Below are 27,748 nucleotides of genomic sequence, written 5' to 3'. Positions count from 1 at the left end.
ATCCACAGTTTAGTAGGAAAGAGTTGTATAAGGACACTTGAGAAAACTTAATGGCTATGACATTTATTCTGTTTCTGAGGAAACATTGCCACTTAGATTCCATTCACATTGTGGGGAAAACTCATCTTTTTCTGTCATGGAGCTGATAAAACCATAGCTAATCATTGAAAAATCACCTTGTGCTCATACCAGGTAAAGTTTCACAAGCAGCATTCCTGGGTCTCAGAAAGGAGCTGCCATGGCACTGTGATTCCTGAGGGATGAGAAAATGTTTTCTTTAGTTTACAGGTGGGTTAATATTGGAAATGCCTATGAACAGTGCCAGGTATTATTTGCTCTGATAAGGAACAACAGTTGAGTTTTAATTTTGTGTTTAAGAGAAATGCATCAGTCACGTACACTCAGCATGAAGACAGTTYCTCTAACTACAGTAGGAAGATCCAAAAAACCAACAAGTCATTGAGATTTGCTTAGGCAGGTACAAAATGTGACTTTCCACCTCTTGTTTTCTTTCATATGATGCACTAATTAGATTAGGGTTGTGGTTTTTAAAAAGCTGCCTCTTTTTTTACACTTGTAGCTCAGGTGCTACTCCTAAAGTCAGTGTAATAAAGGAAGGATTAGTTAAATCAGTGATTTTTCAGTTTTGTGCAAGTGAAACATGAGCCATTAGGAAAGGATTGCATTTCTAGACTTAAACATCTTTTGCACATGCAGTTATTTTAATGTTTAGTCTGTTCTAAGTATTTGGGGATCTCTTTCCATGGGTTTTGTTTACTTTGGTTGGAATGGACAAGTCACCCTCACGATCAGCTTGTCTGGCTGGAAATCCTGAGGAAGAGGAGGAGGTTCTCAGGCTTTGCAGGGTTTTTTACTCTGCCTTGACCAGTGGCATGATTTCTGCCAGGTTTTTGCTCAGCAAGTGGTTTGTTAAGAGATATTCCAGCAGCCTCTACTCAGGCTTTACTCCCCCTAGAGCAAGCSCAAGGTCTGTAGTGTAGTAAGTGAAATCTGCTCTGGATTGAGCAACTCAATGCCWGAGTACCTTGGTCTGGGAAGTGCCTGCAAGGCTGTGGCTGACTGAAAGGAAAACATCCCAGCCATTGGCTTGCCTGTGGATAATTGGCATTTTGTATGTTTTGTTACCACCCACATCATAAACCTTGAACAGTCACAGTCACTGGAAGCTAAATATAAAGGACCTAAGCAGTGACCTTCAGCATGCTGGATTCAAAGACAAATGCAGCATGAAATGACCTGTGGACCTTTATCTTGCTTGCAAGATGTGTGGTTAAAACAAAAATTAACCCAGAGATGTTCTTAACTTAGTGAGGAATATGCTGTCATTGACCTGGATTGACACACTGACCCAGTACAGTGGGAGTAATCCCTGACAGTTTATATGGCTCTTAAGATTATGTAATAAATTTTGGTATGAATATGAAATATTGTTTAATGTACAAATGGGTTCCTCATGTTTTTCCCTTGGAGGTTTTATGAGTTCTGYTCCATTGTTGTGAATACATCACTGCTTTTCCATCTTGCTGTCATGTAGAATGGCTGGAGATTTTTTGGTTCAGGCACGGTATGGAAACACATTGGGGTCTGGGGCTAAGGATTGCTGTAAGAATAACTGGACTCAGTTGCTTAATCAGATGTATCAGAAATATGCATAATGTACCAGTGTCCTGGTATTTATCCAGCAAGATGATGTTGTCTTAAAAAGCAATTAATATTTTTTAAAAAATTGTAAACTATTTGATATTTTTGTTTTTCTTTTGTATTTCTTGTTTTCTTATGTAAGAAAGATGTATGTCTTTTCCTCTCTGACAAATGAAATAAGCTGTTGCAGAAGTTTTCTGTAGTGCTGGAAAGTAAATGTACCTCTAATAGTTTATGGTGGCTCGAAATCAAGGTTGGTAAAATGCCTAAAAATTCTTGCTTCCTGTTGAAAGTACATTCAGCACACTGGGACACATTTGTCTGGATGTGATCTGTGGGTCTACTTTTTTTTTATTTACACTACATTTGCAGTGATTCCTGTTATTTCAAACCGCRTACGCCCACACAGTTATGGTTACTTGGAATCTGTCTTGACTGGAATATATCAGGAGTAATTGGGTTGGTATGCCATCTTTTGTTGATAATTGGAAACTCTTGGACCTGACACAAGAAGTTAACAAATTCCCTGTACTTAGCCATATGCTTTAGAAGTTCTTGCAACAGCAATTTTCAGGTCATTTGTCTGGCTAGAACTTGAGAAGAAACATATGGCTACTGCTTATGTCCTGCCTTATTCTTAAGAGTATTATTTCATAAACAGAAGAGAGCTCATTAGCTGGTAAATTATTCATAGACCTCGCTGGAATTGTACCAGATATGCACAGGGATTCTTGAAAGGGTCTTTTTTAACAGCCCACATTTGGAATTGTCTGGGCAGAGATATATTTTTCTTTTCAGTAAGACAAATAAAACCCCACAAAGCTGTTCATCTCAGTTAAACCCAAGTGTATGGCAATTTCACATTAAATACTTCTCATGTGTGTTTAAGAATAAAAACYACTTGCTAATAAATCATGGCTGTAGCTGTAACTTGCAGTCTGAACTGTGTATCACTGTAATTAAGTAATTAAAGAGCTCATATGCATAGCAAAGAGAGCTATGTTTTAATTTGGTGGTTACATCTGCTTAAGATGATCCCAGATCCCAGTTCTAATGGTCCTTCCCGGTAATGTTCAAATATTCTCTGGTGCCATCTAATGGTAAAGTTTTCCAGCTTTTCTGGAGTAAGAATAAACAGTGGGTGCTCACCACATTTATTGCTGCACTTAGGCCCGTTGGGATCTGTGCTGTGGCCTGGATTTACATACAATAAAAAAAGATTCCTGACCCTAACTGCTTCCAGTCAAAACATTTCTCTGTTAAAGGAAAAAGTACAGTAAACCCTTTAGCACTTCCTTTAACTGTTCTGAGCTGGTTTTTAGAGGGTTTGGGCACAAGCCTGAACCAAACCAACTAGAACTTAGAGCTGCYTTCTGACAGTAACCCATAATTTCCTAAAAGCTAAATACTGTTCACCMTTTTTCTACTGGGAATACAAAATTCAGATTTGTGATATAGCTGTGTGGGATTTTTTTTCTGTATTTGTGCCACAATGCTGCAATTTCCAGGAAATGGAGAGGTGCCTCTTGGACTGTGGGAAATGCAGTAAGGATAGRTGGAAATAATGCCCCTCATTCTCACTCTTTGCAGAGCCTCTGAATGTTTCTGTACTTTTTGTGCACCTCACAGGGCAGGCAGGTGGAAGCCAGTCTCTTTACCTGCCCAAAGTAACCTTAAAGATACATAAATCTGGCTCTTTCCTGTCTGCAGGCTGYAGGTAGTTCTTTCTAGTTTTCCTTTTAAGAAATTATCTCTTTACTTCTTCTGCCTACCTTTAATTATGCTCTAGCAGTGGGAAGTGACCATGCTTGAAGTTTTGTCTTTGGATATCACTGGGCCTTGCTGTGACAGTTCACATGTTTTCCTTGGAGTGTGTGGGGAACTGCCCTGTTTGGGGTGGAAAAGTGACTTCCTGCTCTGAATRAAGTAAAAATGCATGTGAATGTTTATCTCCATTGGTTTGAGCCTGATGCTAATAATGCCAAGGCTGTGGGTTCAATCTCTGGGCCATTCTCTCAAGAGTTGGATTTGATGATCCTTGTGGGTCCCTTCCAACTCAGAATATTCTTTAATAATTCATCTCAAGTCAGTAGGGGAAGAAACTGCATTGGGGCAATAATAGATGTAATTCTAGGATTCTTATAAGAAKCTGGTGGGAGGGACAGTGTAGCCAAAGGATGTTGCAAAAGAATACTTAAATGAACTATTTTGCAATCCTCTGGAAAAGAATGTTCGGTATGTTTTGACTGATCAATTCTGCTATCACACATTTTCCGAATACCTGGTTAAGATGGAATTAATAAAATTGAGGCAAATAAACAGCAATACCCTGGAGACAAGGAACAGTTTTATCCAAATAGCTGAAATATTAGGTTTGCTGCCAATTTCTGAGGCTCAAAAGGCTATTGAATAACGTAATTGTCAGTTATTCTAGTCARAACTGACTGTGCCCAACACAATGTGAGCTGCAGTTTCCCACTCCAATGTCCTGTTTAGAACCAGACTTAGTTTTTTTCATGTTCTGAGTCACCTTTCAGTTCCATTGTTGAGTCCTTTCTTCAAAAATAACACCCTTGCAAACAAAAGCCATTTGCATGAGTGGGAGCGCTGATACCATTCTTAGARAAGTTTCATTTCAAAGTGAATTGTTCTGCTTAACTAGAATAGTTGTATTTTGGAGTTAGAACTGATTTCTTTGTAGGTAATTATATTTTCATTTGGGAGCAATAAAATAAAATATCTTTCTGCTTTCTTCTGTATATTCTAGAAAAAATGTTATTGCTAGTGGGCATCAGTACATGTGAATAACATGGATAAAGTAGTCACTATAAAGGTAGCATTTTTTTCCTTTTCATAAGCATGACTAGGGAGGAAAATATTGTGGACCAAATTGTTTGCAGATGTAACTGTTGTGGTTTCATTGAGTTACAGGCAGATTTGAAAAGAYTTTGTACCAATAGGAGATAATATGTGCAAAGCACTGCTGATGGTCTGGCCAATTTGTGGGTTCCCAGTCTGAGCTGAGAAACTGGCACTCTGCTTTTGAAAATCTGGCTTTGAGGACTGTACTGTGTTACAAAACCAGAGGGTTTGGCCCACATATGAAGCTAACTGCCTGAATAGAAATATTTTCTTTTTTTTTAAGGCCAACTCAGTAACAAAATAGTGTTTCCTTCCTTGAGTTGTAGATGAAGAAAAGAATCCTTCTCTGCGGGTAGATGACTCTTGTCCTCAAAGGCACTTGTCACTGACTGTACTTTTTAATATTGGCTCCCTCCTTGGCTTTTTTTTTCATATGGAAGAATCCCAAAGAATCCTGCCAGTTAAATCTTTCCAGCATGTACATTAAATTCCTTGAAGCATCCTGATTGCTGTTGTAAGCAAACTGTTCTTGCTTTTGTGATCCTTCATGATCTGCAGCTCACAAGCCCCGCTCATGAGTACTGTCAAATCCAAATGCTGAAAAATCCTGAAACTGGCTCCAAGTCATGGAATTGAGATGCTGTTAAGCCAAGTAGCTCGTGCTTATCACTTTTTAAGAATCAGGAATGGAGGATGGAAAATATGGAATTCGCTCCCTAATTATAGGGGCTCGGTGTGTGAAGCCTCAGGAGATGAACACTTGCTACCACCGCAGTGAACAGCAGTAGTTCTGCTCTCKCGTTATGTCTGTGGCCCTAAGCTCAGTGGAGATGCATTTAATCTCTTTAAAACAATCACCTGCCCCCACAAAAAGTGTGGGACCAGCACTGGTACTTGCTATCTTTAAAATGGAAGTTTTTCTTAACACTATTAACACCTCAGCTGTGCTGTGTGRTGCCACTTTGGGTGTTGCTGAGCTGATTTTGAACTGTATGTCCCAGAGGAAAATGAAAGGCAGGGCAGACAGGTTTTGGCTGTTTACTTTGAATCCCTGCTCTGGTTTGATGGTGTTTTTCACGGAGCAGATGTGCCAGATGTGAGATCCAGGTCTAACAGCACATTACCTTGACAGTGGGCTGTGTGTGGTGAGGAGGCTCAGATGGAGAATTTCCGTAAGATCACAGTCTTGGGACAGACAACACGCTGCATACTGAGTTCTCCTATGAGTCACAGGCTCAAGGAATATCAGGGGCTTAGTGGGTTTATATGCTGGCAGAGAATCCTGGAGACAGAAATTAATCACTAGTGAAGCTCAATCAAATGTAATCTGCCTGCTGCTGGAAAGAGAATGAAAAAATTGCTGGTATCAGTTACCACCATGGTGCTGGTGCCTGGAAAATGCTGTGCAAAGGGCCAGGACTGATGTATCCTGCTGGCAGCCCTTATCAGGGCTCTTCCAGAGTCCTTCTGAAAAGGAATTTTATTCCAGAGAAATCTCTGTCCAGGCCAAAAGTTTTCCTGTGAGTAGTAGGAAACTGATGAAAATAGGACCTGGATGCAAAATGTGTATCCAGGTTGGGCTCTTCCTTTGCTTAGAAGCTTCTAACAAACTCAAATTTAACCTCATTACTTTCAGACTATTCATTGTTTTCTTCTTCTTTKCACCCTGGCCCCTGGAGGTGTCCCTTCCCACTGGATTCTGCTTTCGGAGCAAATTAGTATGGGAGTCTGAAACAATCCTTTAGAAACTGATCTTCTGGGCCACCTTCTCAAAGCCCCTCCTGTGTCACTGATACCAACATCTGCAGAAAGAAACTGCATCTCTGGTTCTTACCACCTTGGTCCCCTCAGCTGCCAGCCCTGTCCTCGTTCACATAATTTTGTAAACTGGAGGTGGAGAAGCAGAATTTGTGTACTTTCCTCTGTGCAAAAGCAGCAGCGTCAGGGTCCTCAGTTTTTGGGGCATGGTTCCTGCCCCCTGTAAGGAAATCCTTGGTTTCTCAGGGATGCTACAAGGTCAGTGACCAAATTCCCTAAAGAACAAGTTCCCCTGACCCAAAAAAGGAAAGCTCCTACAAGTCCCTTGCCATCTGTTTCCTATGTCCTGTGTATAGACGGGACATCCAGCTTCAGTGGGAGGTAAATCTCTAAATGTTGTTGGTGAGACAGGGAAGTAATATTGCAGAGCATCTCCCTCAGCATAAGGATGCTACAGGAGAAGAGATGGAGTTGTCACAGTATTCCTTGGATCAGAACTTGCTGAGCAGCTTGTGCCTGAAATAAGACCACTCCTAAACCTTATGAAACCTGTGACTGTCCTCAGTACCAGAGTATTTCTGTTTTATAGGAGCTTTATCCCCATCGGTGTTTGATTGAACATCTCACAGGCAGTGGGAACACTGGTGTTTCAGTCAAGTGCCTATCTCTTACTGTTTCTTAGCTGTCAGGTTTTACACACTTTAATTTTAACAAAAAACCTTTCAAACTTGGAAGACTTGCAAGACTAAAAATAAAACGTAAGATCTTTGGATTTTTCTTCTATCTGTTCTGCCTGATAATGCTATCAGAAAGATGCTTGACTCGTTCAGTTTGCGGAAATACTTTCTCCTGATAAGCCTTATCAAGCACTCTTTGCGCTTCTCCTCCAGCCTGACAGTGCCCTCTCGTGTTCGCAGGGCTGCTGGCAGCCGGGGATGCTCTGCTGGCAGCCGGGGATGCTGCTCGGCATGCTGGATCCTGCTCAGCCCAGGATCCTCCGAGCTCATCCTTGACTTCTATCGCTTTTCTGTGCACTCATTGCTTGCCTCTTCTAGTAAATTGATCTACTTTTTACGATGATGTTGTTTAATATTCCTTGACAGACTTGTCCAGGAAATCCCCGTTGTTGAGCAAGAGAAGCAATTGGCTCGTCTGCTTTGTTGCACTGCTGATTTCTCTGTGCTGCGTGTGCAAAGAGGTAACACTGATGAGCAGTCATGCATCGTTTGTTCCCCTCCTTCTCCCAAACACCCCATCTATTTTGTTTTGCCCGGGTTGGTTATGTTGCTGAAAGACTAACCAGCTGCCAAGCCATCCTTTTTTTTTCTCGAAATGCCAGAGAGCTTCAGCTGCTCTAACAGCACCTGAAAGCCTTTGGCATTTTGGGGTCAGTGGTGTGTACTTGCTGTCAGTGCTAATACTATTTGATTTTCAATATTTGATTTTATGCCTTGTGCAAAGCTGCATGTGGCCAGGATGTTTGACTGCAGTGTCCGTGGCTCATAAACTTTTAACCCACAAAATCCAATGGGGAATAGTAAGGAAGCCCAAAATGGGGGTGATGTGGATACAAGTAAACCAACACYTGAGCAGTGTGTCTTTAAAAGCAAACAAAGAGCAGGATTTCACCTCAGCACCTTAGGAAGAGCATSTTAACATACTGTTTAAGCTAGAACGGAGTCTTGCAAGTGAGACAGCAGCCAGGAAAAAAAAAACAAAAAACAAAACAACAAATATGAAATTGAGCAGTTTATTTCTTTCTCAAAGTTGTGTATGTATCCCTGAATACGCGTAGATAGGGACCAATTTGTTCAACTACCATGTCCACTTGGAAGCGTATTTAAATTTATTAGSAAACCCAAAGTAATAGGGAATGAATAAGTGGACTGTTAAATACAGGAGACAAAAGGAATAACAAAATAGATTTTTAYTGTCTGTTAAGTATTTACTCATAAATCCCATTAGTCCATGCACCCAATGTCTGAAACCTCTGCACTGCTTTTAGGCAGTCGTATCTTTCAAAGGAATAAATTAAACAAGCAATTGTTATTCCCTTGCGTCACACTTCAAAGTTTTTATCAATAGAAGTACAAAACACTGGAAGCTGATGCTGAAGAGCCCCTCACTGTTCTGGTTGGGGCTAATAGCCATAAACAATGGCACACTGAGGCTCATGCTCTATTATTTCACACCAGCACCTCATTTTGCCAATTCAAGTTTTGATTTGTGAGACTGAGCCCATGGGGAAAGTGGATGTGGAATGAAACCTGTTTTCTCTCATTTGCCTGCTCTGCTTTTGGTACCCTGACTTGCCCTGTGAAGGGGCTGTCATAGCAGTGTGAGCCATTCTGTRAAAAAGCTGGGAGGAGAGGCATGGCCTTTGCTCTCAGCTGTGACAGGACTTGAAAGATGTTAGCTGGAAGTACATGAAAAATCTGGGACCTGCTACTGAACGCCAGAAAAAAATGCTTTGGCCTGGTAATGATGCTGATGACTGATTTTAAATGCTCCACAAGAGCAAAACATTGCTCTTGAAATGTTCTCCATGAAGAGATCTGTCTACACTTGCGATGAGACTCTGATTCAGCAGGCATGGGAAGCAGATGGGAAGAGCTGATGACAGCTCAGGACAGGCTGAAGGCATTGAGCCTCTCCAAAAAACTGAGCAGGAAGGACTGCAGAAAGCATGAAGACAAAAAAGGAGGTGGCTTAGGAAATGTTTATGGTCAGACTACAGTGGGGCCAGGATGAGTGAAACAGGAAGGAGGGGAAAAGGAAAGATACCAAAGAGCTTTGAAAGAAAAGGGCTTGTAAATGCTGAATGTGGGAATCTGTGCATTAAATAGCTGCCTGTGTAGGGGAAGAGCACCAAGGGTGTAGTGCAGCACCTTTGGTTTTGCYGTGGATAAACCTCTGAAACTTCCAGGACATCAAAGCAGTGCCCAGTTTAAACCAGTCCACCTGGAGGCCACCTCAGCGTGTGGGCTTGAGTGAACTGAATGCAGGTTAGCAGCCTGGTGCACGCAGGCAGAATGGCAGTGGAAGGATCAGTGGAGAGGAATATTSCCCTGCTCCTGGGGTCTGGTACAGAGCACGGCTGGCTGCACACGTGAGCAGAGCGGGCTGCTGCCTGGAGGGCAGRTACCTGCCCTGCTCCAATGAGAGGTGATGGCTTTGGGCAGAGCAGCAGGCTCCTGTCTGCAGCTGAGCTCTCTGCWGTGGGCAGGGGATGGCTGATGGAGGGCCTGCTATGTGTGGGACACGGCTCCTCCTGTCAGGGGATACTGGCACCAGCCTTGCCAGCAGCCCAGTGGGCACTGCCCTGCCAGGCTCCCAGCCTGGGCTGCACCATCAGTGAGGTGTGTTCAGGGCTTCTGCCAYAGCCAGTCCTCTGCATGTGGCACTGGCCAGGGAGAGGAGGATGAACCTAAATCTGCGAGGAGGAGAATCTCCTAGCTCTTTTCAAAGTCTCCCTGAAACAGCTGCTTTCCTCCAAACCTCGAGTCCTTCCCCCCAGATTTTTACTGTCAGTCAGTTTGGTGCCACACTAAGCCTTTGCTTCTGTGCCACCTTTGACTGCTCAACTCTGTGCCCTCTTGCAGGCTCTCCTTCTATCCCTTCCTCAGACCTTTTGATCACCAAGTTATTGCTGAGAAGCCCAAACCTGGTCCTGTTGTAAAAAACCTGCTTCAGTAAAAATGCTGGTGTTGGTCAAGGTGCCAGTGTATCTTCTTCCAAGGGACATTTTTGTGGCATTTGTGTAGAGAGGGCAAAAGCAAGGGTTAATACTCTGACAGACTGAGGGCAGGGGGTTAAGAATATATTGTATCTGCAGTGAATCACATCTTCCCATTCTTCCTCTATTATAATTATGGTTGTGATTGCAGTTGTAGGGCATCTAAGTGAAATTCATCCAGAATATAAATGCCTGAAATTGAGGAGGAAAGCAGAAAACACTGAGATTTCCAAGTGGAGATGACCTCTGTTGCTCTCGGAGCTCAGACTATTTTTGGCAGGAGGCAAATGAAGCGAGGGCCTGCCTTGGAAYGAAGGCAGAGCAGCTGCCAGCCCCTGTAATTAGCCAAAAGGCCCTTGAAGCGTGGACAGGAGGCTGCAGAGCACGTGGCACTGCTCAGTCCAGAACCCAGCCAAGCCCAGATATTGCAGCTGATCCCCTGGGAAGGCCTGAGCCCCTCACYTGGGGCTGAGCAGTCAGTGTTTCCTGAACACAGATCTGTGGGGCAGGAAAGTGAACCCTCTGCCTTCACACAGCACTGCTTCAGTCCTTACCMAGGGCCTTAAACGTGCTTGGATGTGATAATTACTCAGAGTAAACTGCAGCCTTGGTGACCCTGAATTGCAAGAGAATGCCTGAAATACACAATAATGGATTTAATCGTTTATGTGTTTGTTTAGTGTAATTGTAGAGGAAAAAGAATTACTGCAGGCAAGATTTCTCCGGCAGCCTCTGGGTTACTGAAGCTGTTGTATCTCTTCAGAGGTAGATTCCTGGCCTGCCAAGAGCCTATGTGCAAAATATTTTCTACTAATAATTGAAATTGAACCTAAGGGAGTTTATGAAGAGTTTAGGTTGTTGGGKTTTTTTTTCCCCCACAGCCTCATCATCTAAGGAAGGTAATAAAGAAAACAAGACAACCAAAATGTGTTTGTCAGAACTTTTACTACAAACACTTTCCCTCCATGATATTTAATAGGAAAACCACATTTAATTTTTCTCAAAGCAATGCATTCATTGATATCAGCTGGCTTAAGGATGTGAAGAATGAATATGTTACAGTCAGGAGTCACACAGTCATAGACATGGCTTGTAGATGATAAATCTTTTCACGGCAAGGCTCCTCAATTACTGCCTCCCTTCATGGGCAGTAGTACAGCAGTGTATTTGTACACTCCCTAGAAAAGCCAGATCCAGAGCCAGTTCCTGGCCTGAATTTTGTCTGTTTCTAACCAAGCACAGTTTCTCTGTAGGAATGAAACCAAGCAAGCGTGTGGGTAACAGGCAAAGATGTAGTTCAGCCTGCTTTACTCAAGGTTTGGAGCTTTACATCAGTTCCACTGCTTCTTAAATTTTTTTGTCTCCTCTGATTCCTCTTGAAGCAGTGAGGCATCTGTTTCTCAGGAGCAGTATGATTTGTGGGGTCTCTCAGTTCCTCACTTTCTGCATAAGTTGAAGAAAGCGGAAAACTCTCTGGTACTTGAGAAATGATGTGTGCTTCTTGTGAGGCATTTCCCATTTCTTCTGTGCTGGATTTCAGAAGCATTTTATGTAATCAATCTATTTCTCATGGGTACTCCATGTATATGAGTTTGTTTCACAGCTCTGTTTTAATGTTTGGATGAGACAGGAAAAAAAGCACCCCACCTTACACAGGAGAGAAGATGTAATYATGTAATCATCTAAGATGTTTTTTTGCTGTAGAATCTTATGGCTTCGAACTTTTTATGTGTCAGCACAGTTCAGGGGCTATGACTTGGATTGGTGTAGATTTTAAAATTAACCTTCATTCACTCACTTCAAAACTTYCCTTTAAAACCTTCAACACTTTTTTCTGGTCTTCACAACTTTGCTGTGATATCTGACAGGGATGCCAGATGGCCCAAAGAGATAAACATCAAACAAGTAGAATGTCCCTGCCTCCAGCCCTTTGATGGTCTCTGTGGTGACAGCTCGCTGGAGGTTTAGATCATRGAAGTACTTGCAGAGCACTTTCTCCGATTTGTGCCGAGATTCAGGCCCAGAGCACCTGTCTGCATTCTGCARTTCCCTCCAGATCTGATCCTCTTCAATCCTTTTCCTGTACACGCAGTACTTGCTGTCCTCCTGTGTTCCCAGCCAGGCAATGGTCACAGATCTGCACGTTCTCAGTTTACTGAAGGATTTGATTTTTAAGCTCTCTGGAAGGAGTGGAAATAAGGGCTTGTGGAAATGGGGGGATGCCTGTACCTTGACAGAAGAGATGGATTCCTCTGTGGACCTCAGCTGTACCAAATATGTGTCCAGCAGCTTTCCCTTCAGGGATAAATACCTCAGCCCAGAGAGATTTTCCGATGCCACTGTTTTGCCCTTCCTCGTTATGTGAACCCTTATCTGGCCCCGACACAGCTGAAAGGTGAAGTGGATTTTYTTGTGCCTGGCCTGGTACTGCAGACTGTAGAACTTCTGCTTTTTCCCATCCAGGACCACGTGAATGACTTTGCCATCTTTCAGCTCTGTCACCTTGGGTTCAGGTTCTTCCAGGGTCCTGGCGAATGTCCCGGTGTATGCGGCGCTGGCATTTGTAAGGAGATTGACAATAAAAACATCAAAGTAGTACTGAGTGCTGGGGCTGAGGTGGGGCACTGTGTAGGTGTTCCTGGTACCCACACACACCTGCCTGACCTCCCCATGGCTCGCTTTGTTGATGATGCTCAGCTCGCTGTTGGACAGTATCATCACCTGCTGYGGCTCGAGCAGGTATGGAGAGAGGGACAGAGCTAAGGTGGGTGGCATTTTCATCCCAGAGGATCTGATGGCTGTCTCAGCAGCACATAAGCTCTTATAGTTGTGCTTTTCATTMACTAGCAGGCAGTACTGGATGCTTTCTGCGTGCTGCAGGACAGAAGGGCTGTGTTTCCAGCTCAGAGTGGCTGTGGTGTGGCCGATGCCGATCACRTCGATGCGTGGGTCCATGGGAAGCTCGGGGTAGAGGTGCCCAGAGATGGTGTCAGTTGTTAGGTACACGGTGATGTGCGTGTCTCGCTCAGTGGAGAGGAACTCCAGCAGGTAAAGRGCAGAATGGGAAGACATCCCCATGTAAGTCTCGACAGAATTTCCCTTGTACTTGAAAATGGTGGACACCATGCTTGGAGCCTGCGGAGATTTGGAGACCTCTTGTGTACTGTGGCCACCTGCAGGCAAAAAGCAGATCTGTAAAAGYCTGTTTTAAAAAATSTGAAAAAAGGCACATCACACAAGTTATTCGTATGTTGGGGAACACTGTATTTTCTTATTGAAAACAGCTATTATAACTAAAAATATGCTTTAGTAAAAATAGGTTGCTACTGGCAATTTATTAAAATAAAATTTGAGAAGCTTTTATTTTAGCAGTGCAGCTGTAGAATTACGTTTTCAAAAATACTATAATTATGGAACCACAACTTGCAAAATCTTGGCTTATATCATGTCTGATGCCCCTACAATTTTCTTCTTCTATTTGCTGTCTCTTTGGGTACTTTACTTTAAGGAGACTCATCATTTCTAGGATAGGTTTTTTTCTTTTGGATTAGTTTTAGGTCATTCCTTCATGAAGAGGGAAATCTTATCAATTCAAAGGAGGATAAGCTGAACTCCTCAGTCAGGTGTAGCTGCTTGACAGGTAAGAACTTGYTAYTGCWGCTTTTAGATTTTYAGTTTGAAAACTTARTTYAAAAAAMCATGCAAGAGAAAGGAATTGACTTTTAAGGTAAAGATAGTGGCAGATGTAGCAAGAATAAATAGCTAATTTTTCTCTGCTTCATGTGGGGAGCAAATGGTTTTCTCCAGTGACCTAAGCCACAGAAAAACTGCAGCAGCAGAGGGAAGTTTCACCCAATACCGAGAGTTTATGAAGTTGATTTGTTTGTGCAGCTTGAAAGACCAACAGTTGTTCCTAAATAGTAGATGTAGACYTGTTTCCATATCTAATCCTTACTTTTTTTGAGTTGAGGGCAAGATCTGATGGGCTCCCAAGCTTCACCCATAGAGACAGGGTCAGTCCATAGCAGTTCACAGGAGAGGGAGCCATGGGATGTTTAGGCTTGTGGGAAATTCCCTATAACACTGAGTAGCTATGAGTAATTTATGCTTTCTTTGCCTCTGCTCAGGCACACTGAAGCCTTACCTGGTGTTGCTTTCCCTGGGAAACCTGGAGGAGACTTGTACAGGAGTATGCTCCATTCAATGGGAACATCACAGGGGGTCACGGTTATCGAGAAAGGTGCCAGGACCCTTCCCTCTTCCAAAACAAAGCAGTACCTGTAAATGTGGACAGCAACAGAGGGAATGTGTCAGGGAATTCAAGTTTGCCTGAAACTCCTGGAATCAGCCATGCTGACGTGGGTCACTTTGCTCTGAGTAAGAATGACTGCTCTCTGAGGTGCATCCASCCAAAGGGATAGTGAATGKCTGCAGGATTTRGCTGTSRGATGMAAACAGGCTGTGGGGKTTTTTCTTAATCCACAAGTATTTGYTGAAGGCTTTATTCACTTACCTTAGGCAATACCTTTCCCTCAGAGCTTTTTTTTCACACTTTAGGTGAACATTTTATCTCATCCTTATCTGGATGTGATTTAGCTGACTGCCTTCTAGATAACCACCTGTTGCCARTTCTGCATTAACTGCCTCATCTGCATGAGCGGTGCAAAATGGCATCAGTCKCCTTGGTCAGGTTTTGATTTCAGCCTTAAAAAAGCCCAACCTCCTGCCTTGCTGTTTTATTTGTTGTTTTTATAAAGACTGTGTTATGTTTGGACTTGGCCACAGAAATGTTTGGATTTGAGTGCCTCACTCTGCACTTACATGAAGGGCAATTGGCAGTTCTAGGGAWTTTTGTTGTTCACTGGTGAGACAAGCCTAGTCATTATGGATGGATCCTGTCAGCTTGGAGGTCTGGMTTACTTTCAGGATATGGCTACTAGGCCTGAGCAAAGCTTCCCTGGAATCAGTTCCACATTCTTGAGTCTTTTACTCTCAGCCAAAACGTGTCATTTCTTGTCCTCCTGCTTGACTGGGGTTCATTCCTGATCATGCTAAACTGCTCCCTAAYTGCAGTCCTAACATTATGCCACAAGAGCATAGAAAAATTCCYTTTTCTTTGATATTTCAGTAGCCCTTTTCCTTTAACTAGGAGAGCTCCTAGCTCTGTCCTTCTGAGCATGGTCACATTCTAGAACACRTGGCATGTTCCAGTTTTTCTGTGCAATGCATGTGAAGACAGAGCAATCTGGCTCACCCTCTGCTCCATGGCCATTCGGCTGTGTGTCAAAATCTGTATTTGCTGGGCTCTGTCCAAAGTGCATCCCTGCCCAAACAAGCAGATTGATCTTTGCTACCCAGATGCAGTGCCAGTGGTAWTATGGACATCACCCACGTAGCAAGGTGTGGCACAACACTTTGCAGATATTTTGGGAAGGGGAAGAATATGTGGGACGTCCACATGCAGAGCACTTTTGATCTTCACAAGTTGTAGTGCCACTCAACAAAAACTTTCATTGTGCAGAACACTGGCAGGAGTTTTTCTGAAAAGATGTCTGTGCAGATACTCTGCCGGTTTTGAATTTTCTTGGTAAAACCAATAAAAACATGAATCTTTGGGCAGGGGAATGACACTTGAGGAGGGGGGTGTTTTTGTGGAAATTTAGTGTGCATTGATGGAGCCCTGCAGGGATTCTTGGCTTGTACCAGTAGTGTGCAATCACCAGGGACACRGGGAAGTATCTGAGTGTGGGAATGGCTGATTTGCTCTTACCTTTTRGGTATGTCCTTCAGCAGGTGAATGGTGGTTTCCTTACCGTCTGCAAGTATCAGGGAGTGGTAGAAATTGAAGAGATCAGTCTTGAAGCTCTGTTGGGAGCTGCTGGTGGGTGCTTTTATAGCATGRCACAAACAAATTGCCATGAAAATGTGGAGAGGCAGATAAAAGCGCAACCARGACATCTTCAGCACTGCAAAGTGAGATGACAAAAGTGAACAGAAACTGCTCTCACAGGAGAGAAAGTAACGTGACCCTCTCTATCTGTGCCTTTTCTGATGTTTGTTATAATCCCAGCAAGCCACACATTCAAATTGTGCCAGTGTCAATTTTGCTAAATTGTTTAAAATTCAAAAACTTGAAGTATTTCTCAGAGGATCTTTCTGAAAACATTTGATTGGAGAAATGGCTAAAGTAAGCCAGACTGCCATGAAGTCTTTGATTATAGCAAAAACATCAATTCAGCACAAATGCAGCATCCTAGTTATTAAAAAAAAATCTTTTTACTGCTGACAGAATTTGTTGAGTATTACTTTTAAAAGATTTTTTTTGTGATTTGTGGTATTCACTCACTAAATTTCAGTATTGAGCTGTTTGTAATAGAACTGTCCCTTTAAAACTCACTGGAGGTCTCTATATCCCAAGCAGAGCTTCTGCTGTTCTGTCAGATCACAGAATTTTTGTTTTGTTCATTGTGACTGTAGAGAAAAGGTTCAGCATAACTCATCCATGTCTATGATACTGTTTGGTGAAAGGTGGAGAATCCTGCATAAGAATCCCCAAACTGGTACTTAGATTTAAGCTCTGTGGGTCTTGTTTGGAAGAAAGGTTTATCACTGTAGGGCAGTAATCTTGCTCTTMGATTTTTGTATTGCCTATCATTCTCATATCTGCATCATGTCCAGCCTGTCTCAGCATTTTCTGCTCGCTGGGACTGTAACAACTGTATTGTATTCACTCTAGTAAAAGATTTTTTTTAAAATTAGGTAGGTCCCTTTTTTCAACAGATCTAATTATCAGCTTTGAAAGAAAATTCATTGACATTGCTTAAAGTGTTGTGTACACTGCCCAGAGCTGCACAGAGGAGGAGACTCCAGTTAGGGCAAGAAATTTGAACACACACTACGTGCAGTTATTGATAATACCTTATAACTCTTTTGTCTGCTATATCCACTCTCACAAAGAGGAAAGAGGAAAAGTGGAAAGGGCATAGACCTTTAATAYAGGTGCCAGCTGTAGCTCAGGGATTTGGAAAGCAGAGGGAGCTCTGTGAGCAAGATCCCTTTTTTGAGGAAAAGGTAGYTTATTGCATCTTACAAGCAGCAAAGAGTAAAGGTCCTGGTTAAATCTGATAATTGGCTGGTGATAGTAGAAAATATAAAATACAAAGGCTCAATTCTTGGTAGTTTTTATTTCATTCTGAGATCAGCKCTTTCCCCATAGTGCTGGCAAAAGTGTGGAAGATCTTAGGCAGTCAGACCTCCAGTTCAACAGACCTTCTGCCCATTCCAATTAAAGTTACTTTATAAAAGGACCCCTTCTTTTTTAAATCTATTTCAAAGGTGCACATTTAAGTATAGAATCTGTAKGTTTTTATCTACAAAATCTGGGATTCCCAAAGTCAAGCCCATCTTTAGTATCAGTGAGATGATAATGGAAATTATTACTACCAGGTCAGCTGAATGTTCCTCTCCATCCAAATAAAGTTGGCATATTCTCTGCCTGTGTGTAATATTTTAGAACCTGGTTGGATTCAGGCTTAAACAACAATCTGAAGAAGTTGAAAGAATAGTTAAGATTTCTATAGCAATTCAATTTTAATGCTCTTAAAACAGACCTTTCTTTATGACTGAATCACTTTGCCACTTTGTTATTCTTGTAGGCTAATTATAGCTTACAGATTTAAAATGTGACCCCAAATATTTTGCTTTACCTTTGACAGTRGAATCAAAGTTGTTCTGTGCTTTGGAGATGATTTTTAAAAAGTCTTYCTRCTCTTTAAAGCACAGAATCTTGCAAACCACACTGATACCACATCAGTTCAGCTTTTCTTGTCCAGAAAAACAAAYCAAGCGATCAACAAATAACCTATAATCAGCTTATCCCAAAGAGAACATCATCCTAAAGGCTGTTTTCACTCAATTGCACAAACAAAATATTCTCAGACTCCTGGAAACATGTTACACAAAAAACACTGTGCTTACCTATTGTGTTCCTGACCAGATGATCCTCAGACCACTTGCTTTCTTTGCCAAAAAAGCATAAAATGAAAGAACATAGGCTTTTCAGATCTCTGTAGGCAGATGAAAATCAAAACTGTGCAACCAGTTTAACAGGACAGAACTGATTTTTCCATATGGCCCCTGAACAGACATAGTAACAAAAATGCTTGCGGTCCTTCAAGAAAAGTAAGAAAAGAAAAAAAAAAAGTCAGAAAGTGACTGGGATTTTGGTGTTTTCTTGAATTGGGTATCTTCAAAGGTTGTTTTAGGCTTGCCCAGTAGTGAAATGTCGCAGGTGCTGGTTGTTGGTGCTGCAGCAGTCGGGGATTGCTGCCTGCAGAGCCCGGGACCCTGCTCCGAGTGTCAGCCAGGCTGCTCCTCCAGCCTAATCCCAGCGCTGGCTGGCCAGGAGCGGGTCTTGCTCTGAAACCTCGCTGAGGAGGAGGGGGTGAGATGGAGAGAGGAGCAAACACTGTTAACCCTTGTCAGCCCTCAGCCCGAGCCAGCCAGGGGTGCACTGCTCTCCTCCAGAAAACTGCTTTAGTGTTTGCAGCCTGACAGCCCTTCCGAGGAGGAGGGGTGTGATCTGCCTGCCCTGGGCTCTGCAGAGGATTCAGAGCATTTCAGGTGTTCTGAGTTCCTGAGGTGCTGCTTTGTGGCCCAACAGGTGCTGACTTAAAGCARGGAAGGCAGAAAAGAAGGCATTCCCTGCCAGGGAGAGAATGCTTTGCCTTTTTTAATCAGGCTGGAATTAGCAATCCTTTGAGGGCTGTCAGGAATCTACTGAATAGGGCTGAGCAGTTTTCTTGGCTTGCAGAGGTCGTGTAAAAGAAACTCCAAAAGTGTCTGGGCTGGGGGAGCATTTCTGATGTGAAAACAGTGTGAGGGACGAGGCAGCAAAAGGGTGTATGGGAAATGGCTCACAGCAAGCCAAGCACTTGCTTGTTGGGGCTACAAAGCACTTGCAGCAAAGCMATGGTTCTTTTGAGGTCACTCCTGCTGAGTGAGAGCAGTGTGTGGCCAGGATTCACATGCTGCTTGTGCTTCTTGGCCTGGGATGTCAAAAGATGCCCTGGGATGGGTCCTGTGGGGATGCCTGCTCAGAAAGGCTGGCCCCAGGGAGCTGCAGGAGCTTCCAGGCAGGCACTTTGCAGCGGGAGAAGATGCTAAACTAGGGAGGATTTATTTTTAAATGAAGTCTCTTGCCCAGTGTTTGCAGAGTGCCTTGCAGTAACCCTTTACCATTGTGCCCTGCATTTTGAGTTACATCTAAGCCTTTCCAAGACTAAAAGTTGGCTCAGGAGAGGGGAAAGATAAGCAAGAAGTACAAAGATGTTTCAACAGATTTTGCCAAGCACACTCTTCTGAAAATGTAAACTTGCACATCAACCAATGTAAGAGAAATATTTACAGTGCGTTTATTCTCACTGCAGAAGATGGCTGGAATAATTAAGGTGTTCATGAATTGTTTGCTGAGCAACAGGGATTTTAAAAAGGGACTTTTAAATGTGGGAGCCTTGAAACAGGCACTGTATGAGCAGGGTACTGGCACTTGGAGTAGCGAGGGGACATTGCAGGATATGTGCTAGAAAACTCCAACAAAAGTGGAGTGAATAGTAAACAGGRTCTGTCAGACAAACTATTGCTGTGGTGTGAAACCCAGCCCACATCTGGGAACTAATGAAAATGTAAGAACCTAGCCAGAACCAAACTTTTTCCCTGAAGGAAGAGAAAAAGGTGTTCCTGCAAAGTCCAGTACGGTCCCAGAGCAAGCCTGGAAAAGAGAAGTGCTGGTCAGATGAGTTGCATCAGAAATGTGCCCTGAAAACAGGAYGTGAAATTTATTTTCCCAGAAGAAATATTGATCCCATTATTAGTGTGGGGACTATGGTCTGCTTTTGCTGGGAATTTGGAGGGACTCATGGGTGGAAGTCAGCAGGGAGAATTGTAGGCCAATTGTAGRATTCTCTATGAGACAGTGAAGAGCTAAATTCACAACTTGTATGGCTTGACTGAACCCAGTGAGGTTACAACAGGGATAAATCAGCCTTTGATTTGGCAATAAAATGGTGCAACAGCCTTTTCAGTAGAAAATGTCTGTAATGAGCAGGTTCTGCTGCCCCTCAGAGCTGAGTTGGTCACTTCAACAGGGCTGTTCAGATATCCTGCTTCTGTTCCAACCCTGCTGCCCAGCCATACCTTCCATAAATTGAGAGATGGGCCACTTTKGACATCAGAGACTCAGAGCGTTATATAGTGGTTCTGCTAAAAGGTCACTAATGCTGAAACAAAGGAGCTGCTTTGAAATGGGAGCAAAACGCCAGAGTGTCAGGGATTTAGCTTGAAGCTCACAAAGACGCTTCAGGTGTGCATTTTCTGGAACCAGAGTCCAGATTTCTGTGATCAGGTGAGGGGTTCACCGCCTGTGGGAAGGGCCAGGAGAGCTCCATGTGATGCAGACAAGAGTGGGAACAAGGCTGTGCTGCTGTCCCATCCTTACCCAGCKGGGTCAGCCCCTGGCTGTTGGTTCTGGCAGTTCCCAAGCACAGACAACTTCCCTGTGCCCCCCAGCCCAGCCTAGGGAGCTCTGTTTCATGAAACTCTGGAAGCAAATTAAAAATGCATGGGGAAAGAGAAATCTAATATTTTGGTTGTGAGACAAGCAGTATTGTCCCTTTGTCTCTTATACACACACGTGTGTATTCCATGGGCAGCTGAGGCAGAATTGTTAGATTTTTGGCTCCCAGCTACCTGTCTGCCTGCAARATGCCTTCTGAACTGATCTTCATGTATAAACAACTTTTACAGCCTTGAGCAGAAGTAGCTATGGATGTCTAATGGGGGATTTACAGCATCCAAACATGTTTTGCATTTTCAGAAGCTTCATGTTGCTATGTATTCCTCTTAGATTCTTTTGCTAACTACTGACTTTCCCTTCTCTGGAAAGGGGGATGCAAATTTCTGTAAAAATCCCCTCCCAAGTGGAGAGGTTGCCCAAATCATTGCTTGATAGTTACCAGAGTTAGTGTGTCCTTGTTGAGTTTATGTATTTCTGGTTACTATTATTGCTCAAAAAATACCATCCTAGACACACAGCTGGGCTCCAGAAAGAATCACACCTTCCTTTGAAGCTGTGAAAGACAATCCTAAGCACAAGTCTGGCACTTAAAACCTACTGAGGSTACTTTAGTGGGGCAGCTGCTTTTATTTCTTCCAGGTTTTGTCAAATCCTGGCCGTGCAAAGGACTGTCAAATCAGAAAAGCTCACACTCTGTTCTTATTCAGAGGCATCAATAAGCAGGGGAGACAGGGATTTGCTTATAAGTCAAAAGTTGATTTGAACTTTTCCTGCAGCCTGGACCTAGGTGAGGATATAGGAGGAGGTTGTTCAGGAGGCTGGTGGGCTGTCTTGGCAGTCCATAGTTTGTAGGATAAAAAAAAGTGACCTGCAGTTTGGACCTGTAGCTCCTATGATGGAGTGTCTACATTGAGAAATTCTCCAGGGAATCATACAGGGATAATGGATATCCACTAATATTGGATGAGCTTTTCCTTAGCAGTCCCTTTCCAGGATAGGATGCTGGCACTTGAAAATGATCTTTTGTTGTTGCTGTTGAAACTAAAGGTGGTCTTTTAGTAACCAACAAAATAAATATTATGGGTGGCTGATTGCTCYTTGTTGTTCTGATATTCCATATTTTAAAGAAAGATTATAATTGCTCTGAACAGTCTGTCAAGAAATAATATGTGATGTGTAAAGCTGATTTTGCGGATTGCTTCTGAGGTTAGTGTATCCAATTTAATGGGAAAATTCCTCATTTTAAGGGCAAATTTCTTCTTCCACARCTGTAAATTCAGTGCTGCAGAAAGCTCTTCAAGTACTCAGCTAGGAGTCAGTATTACACTGCTAGCTTCTCTATGAATTARAGAGGAAAACATATTGCAAGTCCTGAGCTGCTACTTTCATTTCCTTTTACTGTAGCCTCTAGGCTTCCAAGATTTTAGGTTAAGTCCTGCTAAATAATCCATTAGAAAACACCTACAGAGTTCCCTCAAAGTCATCAAAGCAGCATRAGAGTTTGGGCAGGTATGGAAAAATGAGATGGCATTTCCATCTTAGATGAAAATTGCTGCTTTTCTCAGTTAAGCAAATCCTGGGCAGAATGGAGTGGTGGTGTCTGTAATCAGTGCCCTGTTTTCATGGGGTAATTCTGTATTTTGTTTTTAKCTGCAGCATTGTTTGTTTTATATGACAAAGGATTAAACTTGTGTTGGTTTCATTTACAGTATTTCACTCTTCTCTCGGACTCCTAGGACTCCTCCTTTATTTGCACATCCAGGGGAGTTTGCAAACAACCCCAATTTCCACCTCCAGCACTCAACAGTTTTTCAGAAGGATTTAATTATTAGTCCTTGCTTTGATTGTCCCCAGGGGCTACAGCAGCTTGCTCCYGAGCGTTTTAAACCAGAAAGTGCGTTTTTGAGCCCTGGAAAGCAGCCTGCATCCATGTCCCTGGCCAGCCCTGCTCTGGGGCCGGCAGAGGAGGAGTTAAGCGCTGTCCTCTTTTCTGCCTGTGCTGGCTGCAGTCACTGGCATCCCATCTGGTCCGGGCTGTCCGGAGCCCTTCCCGGCGTTCTCTGGGGAAGGCACTACAATATCCAGGAATTTTAACAATCCTAAACAGATTGGGGGCCACATATGGACTCAAATGATTAGATTATAAGAAATCCAATCACATTTGCTGCCCCGGCTTTACATTTTTAAGCATTTGAGATCAGGCTTTTTGCTCAATTACGATTATTTTACATGCGGCATAAAGTCATTACGTTTGTCTCTCCATCTTGTCTCTAGAGGAATAGTATTGATTTTAATGTTTGATTGTAGGATTTTGATGAATMAAATCTGTCCCTTTTGTCATAAATAACTTTCTGTTCATGATAGGCTGTAGAGAAGAAGGAATACTCAGCATGATCATACTTGTRTCTATAGGAGAGGAAATGTACCCTCCATCTTTGCTTATTCTGCCTTGTTTACTCCAGTGTGTGGGGTTTTCCTGTTGAATTAAAAAGAAATGGATATTTCATGCCAGACCYTAGCAATAAGACTTTATTTCTKTGGARCAGTTTTTATTGAGCRACATCCTCAGCTGCRTGGAAAGCACCTTGACACCCATGTRGGCACCTCCAGGCCAGKCTGYTTCCTGCTCTGTTCTCTCATTCCTTGTGGAATCCTTCATGATTCAATGCCTTGGAAAGCTGTGTCTGTTCTATCTGCTCCTCAGCTTACCTGTCTTCTATTCCTCCCTGATTGTCACCTGCTCCTTTCTGATCTTTGCATGCACACACCAAGGAGCAGGAGTATTTCCCAAACTCGTAGAGAGCCTTGCAAAATGACCAATGCAGGTTTTTTTTGCACAAAGGAAAGTTTAAAAGGTCACCAAATAGCAGGAGAGTCCTGTAGGGAATCCTCACAGTGGAAATAGTGAGATTGCTCACAGTGGAAATAGATGATCTGGTTGTGCTTCTTTCCTTTACCGTAGACCACAAGTTTTGCCTGGGATGAATTTTCCATTTGGAAAGTTTTATTATAAAAATTGTCTTGCTAATTCCTCTCGTGATATCTTGGATAAGATGTTAAGTCCTCAAGCACCCCCTGAAGGAAGCAGCCTGCCAGGGTGTGGAAAGCAGGGATTGCTCTACTAGGACATCCTGAAAACCTGAGTTTTATCTTGTCCCTGGCACTGGTCTGCATCAGAAATCTTAGCAGGAGGTGCAAAACCTTTCCTATGGCATGGCAGCACACCTAAGAGCAGTGATTAACAGCAGTGGCTGCAGCCAGCTAATGCTTCAGGGTCTCTGTGAAAATCACAATGTTGATTAAAAAAAAAAAGACTGCTTTAAATTTACAAGCTATTTTATAGACTCATTAATTTTTCAYGGGGGAAGGATAAATGRGTAGCTGGGGAGGAGGTCAGAATAYGCTATTTACACTTAATTTATAAATTATGAACTTGAAAGCTGACACTTTATGGTGCTTGTATCATTTCATAATGAAATGGAATGAATCTCTCTGATCTGGGATAACATTAACATTTCTGCTTGCAGGCAGTTTCTAGCACCAGTGACTGAGCACAGCTCAGCCCTTTGGTGAAGAGGGGTTTCCTTTGCAGTTCTSCTGTTTTCCTTGTGCTCCCCCTTTCCTGTTTGATCCTCACTTTCTGCAGATTGCAGGTGATCCCTTAGAGTCCCACCATGGCCTGGATGGCAACTCTGTCCTGCTCCATCTCCATCCCAGGGAAACACTCTGTAAAACCGTTCCATGAGGCTTCTGCAGCACACTGGGGAACTGAGGTGGCTCCAGGGGCACACTCTGAGCTATCTGGGGCAGGGATAAGAGAGATTGCCCTTTCTGTGCCCTTTGCTGTGTTCAGGTGACCCTCAGTGTCCATGGCCAAGTCCCTGAACTCGTGGATGGGTCAGCTGGAGAGTCCTCTGAAAGGAGAAGGATTGGTGATGGCAYTGCAAAGGCAGGAGCACAGGGGATTTGGGGAAGCCTGCTATTTACRTGATGCTCACTGGGACTGGGTTTGCTCTGAGACAGAGAAAGGGCAGCCACAAGCCCGGGGAGACTAATTCAGTGCTGTCCCTCTGCTGACACAATTCTCGTGTGTCACACTCATTGTGTGTTAAAATCCCATTCCTGACATTAGGTTAGCTCTGGTGGTGTCCAACTTTCCCAATTTATTCCTATCAGTGGCCTCATTTATCTTACCRCTTGGCCAGTGGCCATTTCTGGCTGAGTCTTGTCTTTAGATTTCAGTGTGAAATTAAGTTTTCACCACCTTGCTAGTGCTGCCTGGGAGCGTGCAGCAATCCAGGGAGCTGTACTCAGSAGTTGGATTYGGTGATCCTTCTGGGTCCCTTCCARCTCAGGATATTCTGTAATTGCCTCAGCACAGAGAGGTTTGAGAAGCCTGTTCCATAAGTGATGTCCTGCACTGGCAGACTCTCAACTTCTTGATCCCATGTCCAGTTTCCTTTGGGGATTCAGGTAATGCAGTGCCAAACCATTTCAGGAGAAAATTTTCTCAAAAGCTTGGTGAACGTGTTGCCAAAGAGGAGTGATCATCAGAAACCCTTGAGCTTTCCTTCTCTGTCTATAAACTTAATTTAGTGCTTTGTTCCTTCCCTACCTRGAATTGTTCTTGGCTTGGGTTAGGCTTGATTCTAATTTGTCTGTCTAATATTAGGATGGATACTAAGAATAAGGTCCCTAACACTGTGGTGCAGTCAGAACCTTGGCATCTGTGAGCACATCTGGATTGTGTGTCAATTAACATTTGTTCATTTTTCCTTTGAGCAGTGACAAGCAATCCCTTGTTGCTGGATTTCACCAGCCATAAAACAGATCATCCATAAGCACAGCTCACCCTGTGCCATAGGAAGCAAACCCATTAGTTTTTGACACTTTGGCATTCCCTGAATGTTTCGTGTGGAGGTCTGTTAGTTTTTGGGTGCTGTTTTTGCTCCGGGCTGTTGGGATCTTATTTTTCTGTTACACACAACCCCACACTGGGGAAAAAGTAGATTTCATTGCTCTGGAGGCACAGATTGGGAACCGGCCAATGTGGGATGTTCCTGTCACAGAAAGGGCTCTTCCATAAGCAGTTCACGTGGAGGCTGCAGGAGAAAGGCATCATTCCAAGGTGTGCTGGGCTATGGGGTAAATAGCAGGCAACTCAGAGCTTGTGCAGGGAAAAAGGACCAGAGCTGCAGGAGGTGTTTGATTTTCCCAGCASGGGGAGGAGTCAGGGTCATCAGGCAGGGTCAGGAAATGTCTCTCCTCAGGACCAGCTCCCCGTTTTTCTCCAATTCAATTAGGCCTGGAGCAGGGGKGATGCTGCTCCAGATGGCAGGGGCGGCACTCCTGTGACATGGAGAGGGAGATCAGGGGGAGGAGGGACTGGGGACAGCCACACCATTTTAGCTGCAGGTCACTGCCTCCACAGGCCAGGGCTGGCAGGTGGGGGAGCAGAACAACATGCACGGATGTGTGATCTGTTCTGCTGCTTCCACAGCCTGGCATTGCRAAGGCCAGCGGATAAAAATGTGTCCCATCTCACCTGGCTTCTGGGGTGAGCTTGTCTGACATATGGCATCCCAGATTTATAGTTCTGATTTATGGTAATAAATCCTCTTTTTCACAAGGGAATAGAGGAAGGTTCAGAGAAGTAGAATTAGTAACTGCTGGGAAACCRGTGATAAATGTTCACTGTGGGAGCAAACATTTCTGACCAAACCTGCCCCCAGCAGTATTGTCAGGAAAGCTACAGCCAATTCCTAGAGGAATTAATTTCTTCATCATTGTCTCTGATGAACATCTCTATCATACTGGCTGAGTGATTGCACTGCTGTCAGCAGGGAACTTCTGCTAATTGATTAAAAGGGTTTTTTTCACTTCTAGATGCACCTGACTTATTTATCTGATGGAGGGGGAAAAAAAATCTGATAATGCATCTTGGCTCAGAGAAAAATGATAAAGTTGGAGGAGAAAGGTTGGGGAAATAAAAGTGATTTTTTTCAAAAGACCTACTTGGAAATACAAAGTAACCTGTCACTGCAATGCATTCAAGGGATCATGTCTCTCTGCCATCACGTTTCAGGTACAAGACCACAAGGAAATGAAGTTTACCTTCACACTCCACCATGCCAATCTGCCCCAGCCACAGAAGGAAGCAAAGCCAGGGAATGTGTCCTGCAGTCGTATGAAGATGTAAAAGCCAACAGGCAGCTAAGGAAAGTCAGCAGTCTAAGTGGTCAAGATAAATGAGCTGTTGCTTGGGCCAAGTTGGCTTTTTTCCTGGCTTTCAGAAGCCCACACATGAGCTCTCTGAACTTTGGAGCAGATGATCAGGTTAGCTCCTGAACAATTCAACAAAGTATTTTCGAAGTGTAKTTGGTTTTTTTAATATAAATGTCACACCCTTACAGAGTGAACCCATTTTCCTTTCTTCCCAACAGCAGTAAAAATGCTTGAGGGCCTCAATGTGCAGGTGCTGCTCATGAATTATTGACGAGGCTTCTCCTGCCAGGGAACTTATGCACAGGGTGAGWGGTTATGGAGCTGAGCCTTTGGCCCAGGGAGCCCATTCTGCCTTGGAAAGGTGCAAAGAATGTGCTCSTAATTGCACATTTGGAAAAGCCAATTAAAAAATGATTAGTGCCACAAGCAGTACAGCCTAACCCAAGGTGGGCCCCTCATCTTTGTGACAGAACCCCCCCAACACAAACATTTTTATCATCTCTGTGTAGCTGCTTAATGCACAGAAGGGGCTGAGAAATCTGGTAGTCTGAGCACATATTTTCCACTTATGAAAATGAAAYGTGTGTGACCATTTCTCCAAGCTGCTCTGAGAGTATCTACCTATTAACTTTCCACATAAGAGATTTCCCCGAGATTTTCCACCTCTCCAAAAAGCCTTTCCCAGGTAGGCAGCTCCCACAGGAGGATCCGAGGCCGCAGCTACTTTTGGTTATTTGGAAAGCCTGAGGAGGAGGGCTGTCCCTATTGCTATGCAGAGAGCACAGGTGCAGATTGTATTAATGCTCAGGGAAAGAGATGGCTTTGATACCTCAGTGAAAAACCTGCTCCATCTCGGCTCCCCCAGTGCAAGACTGCAAAGAGATTTTTGGGGATAAAGAGGGGCTCAGTAGTTTCAACTTGTCTCCCTGCAC

At 43.5% G+C, this 27,748-nt stretch overlaps 1 protein-coding gene across 1 annotated transcript; it reads right to left on the bottom strand.

Annotated features, from left to right (window-relative positions):
• Positions 1–11,715: 11,715 nt before the first annotated feature.
• Positions 11,716–15,976, bottom strand: LOC130574876 (protein NDNF-like). The gene is made up of 3 exons (XM_057368369.1): positions 15,789–15,976; positions 14,163–14,296; positions 11,716–13,191 (listed from the first exon to the last, which is right to left on the bottom strand). The coding sequence occupies exons 1-3, from the start codon at positions 15,974–15,976 to the stop codon at positions 11,840–11,842; spliced, it is 1,674 nt and encodes a 557-aa protein (XP_057224352.1). The 3' UTR covers positions 11,716–11,839.
• Between the last annotated feature and the right edge of the window lie 11,772 nt (positions 15,977–27,748).

This window comes from Malurus melanocephalus, unplaced genomic scaffold, assembly GCF_030028575.1.
Source record: "Malurus melanocephalus ecotype Western Australia unplaced genomic scaffold, MMel_1.1 scaffold_91, whole genome shotgun sequence".
Lineage (NCBI taxonomy): Eukaryota > Metazoa > Chordata > Aves > Passeriformes > Maluridae > Malurus > Malurus melanocephalus.
Note: the sequence above shows the minus strand (reverse complement) of the source record. Positions and strands in the feature narration are given on the sequence as shown.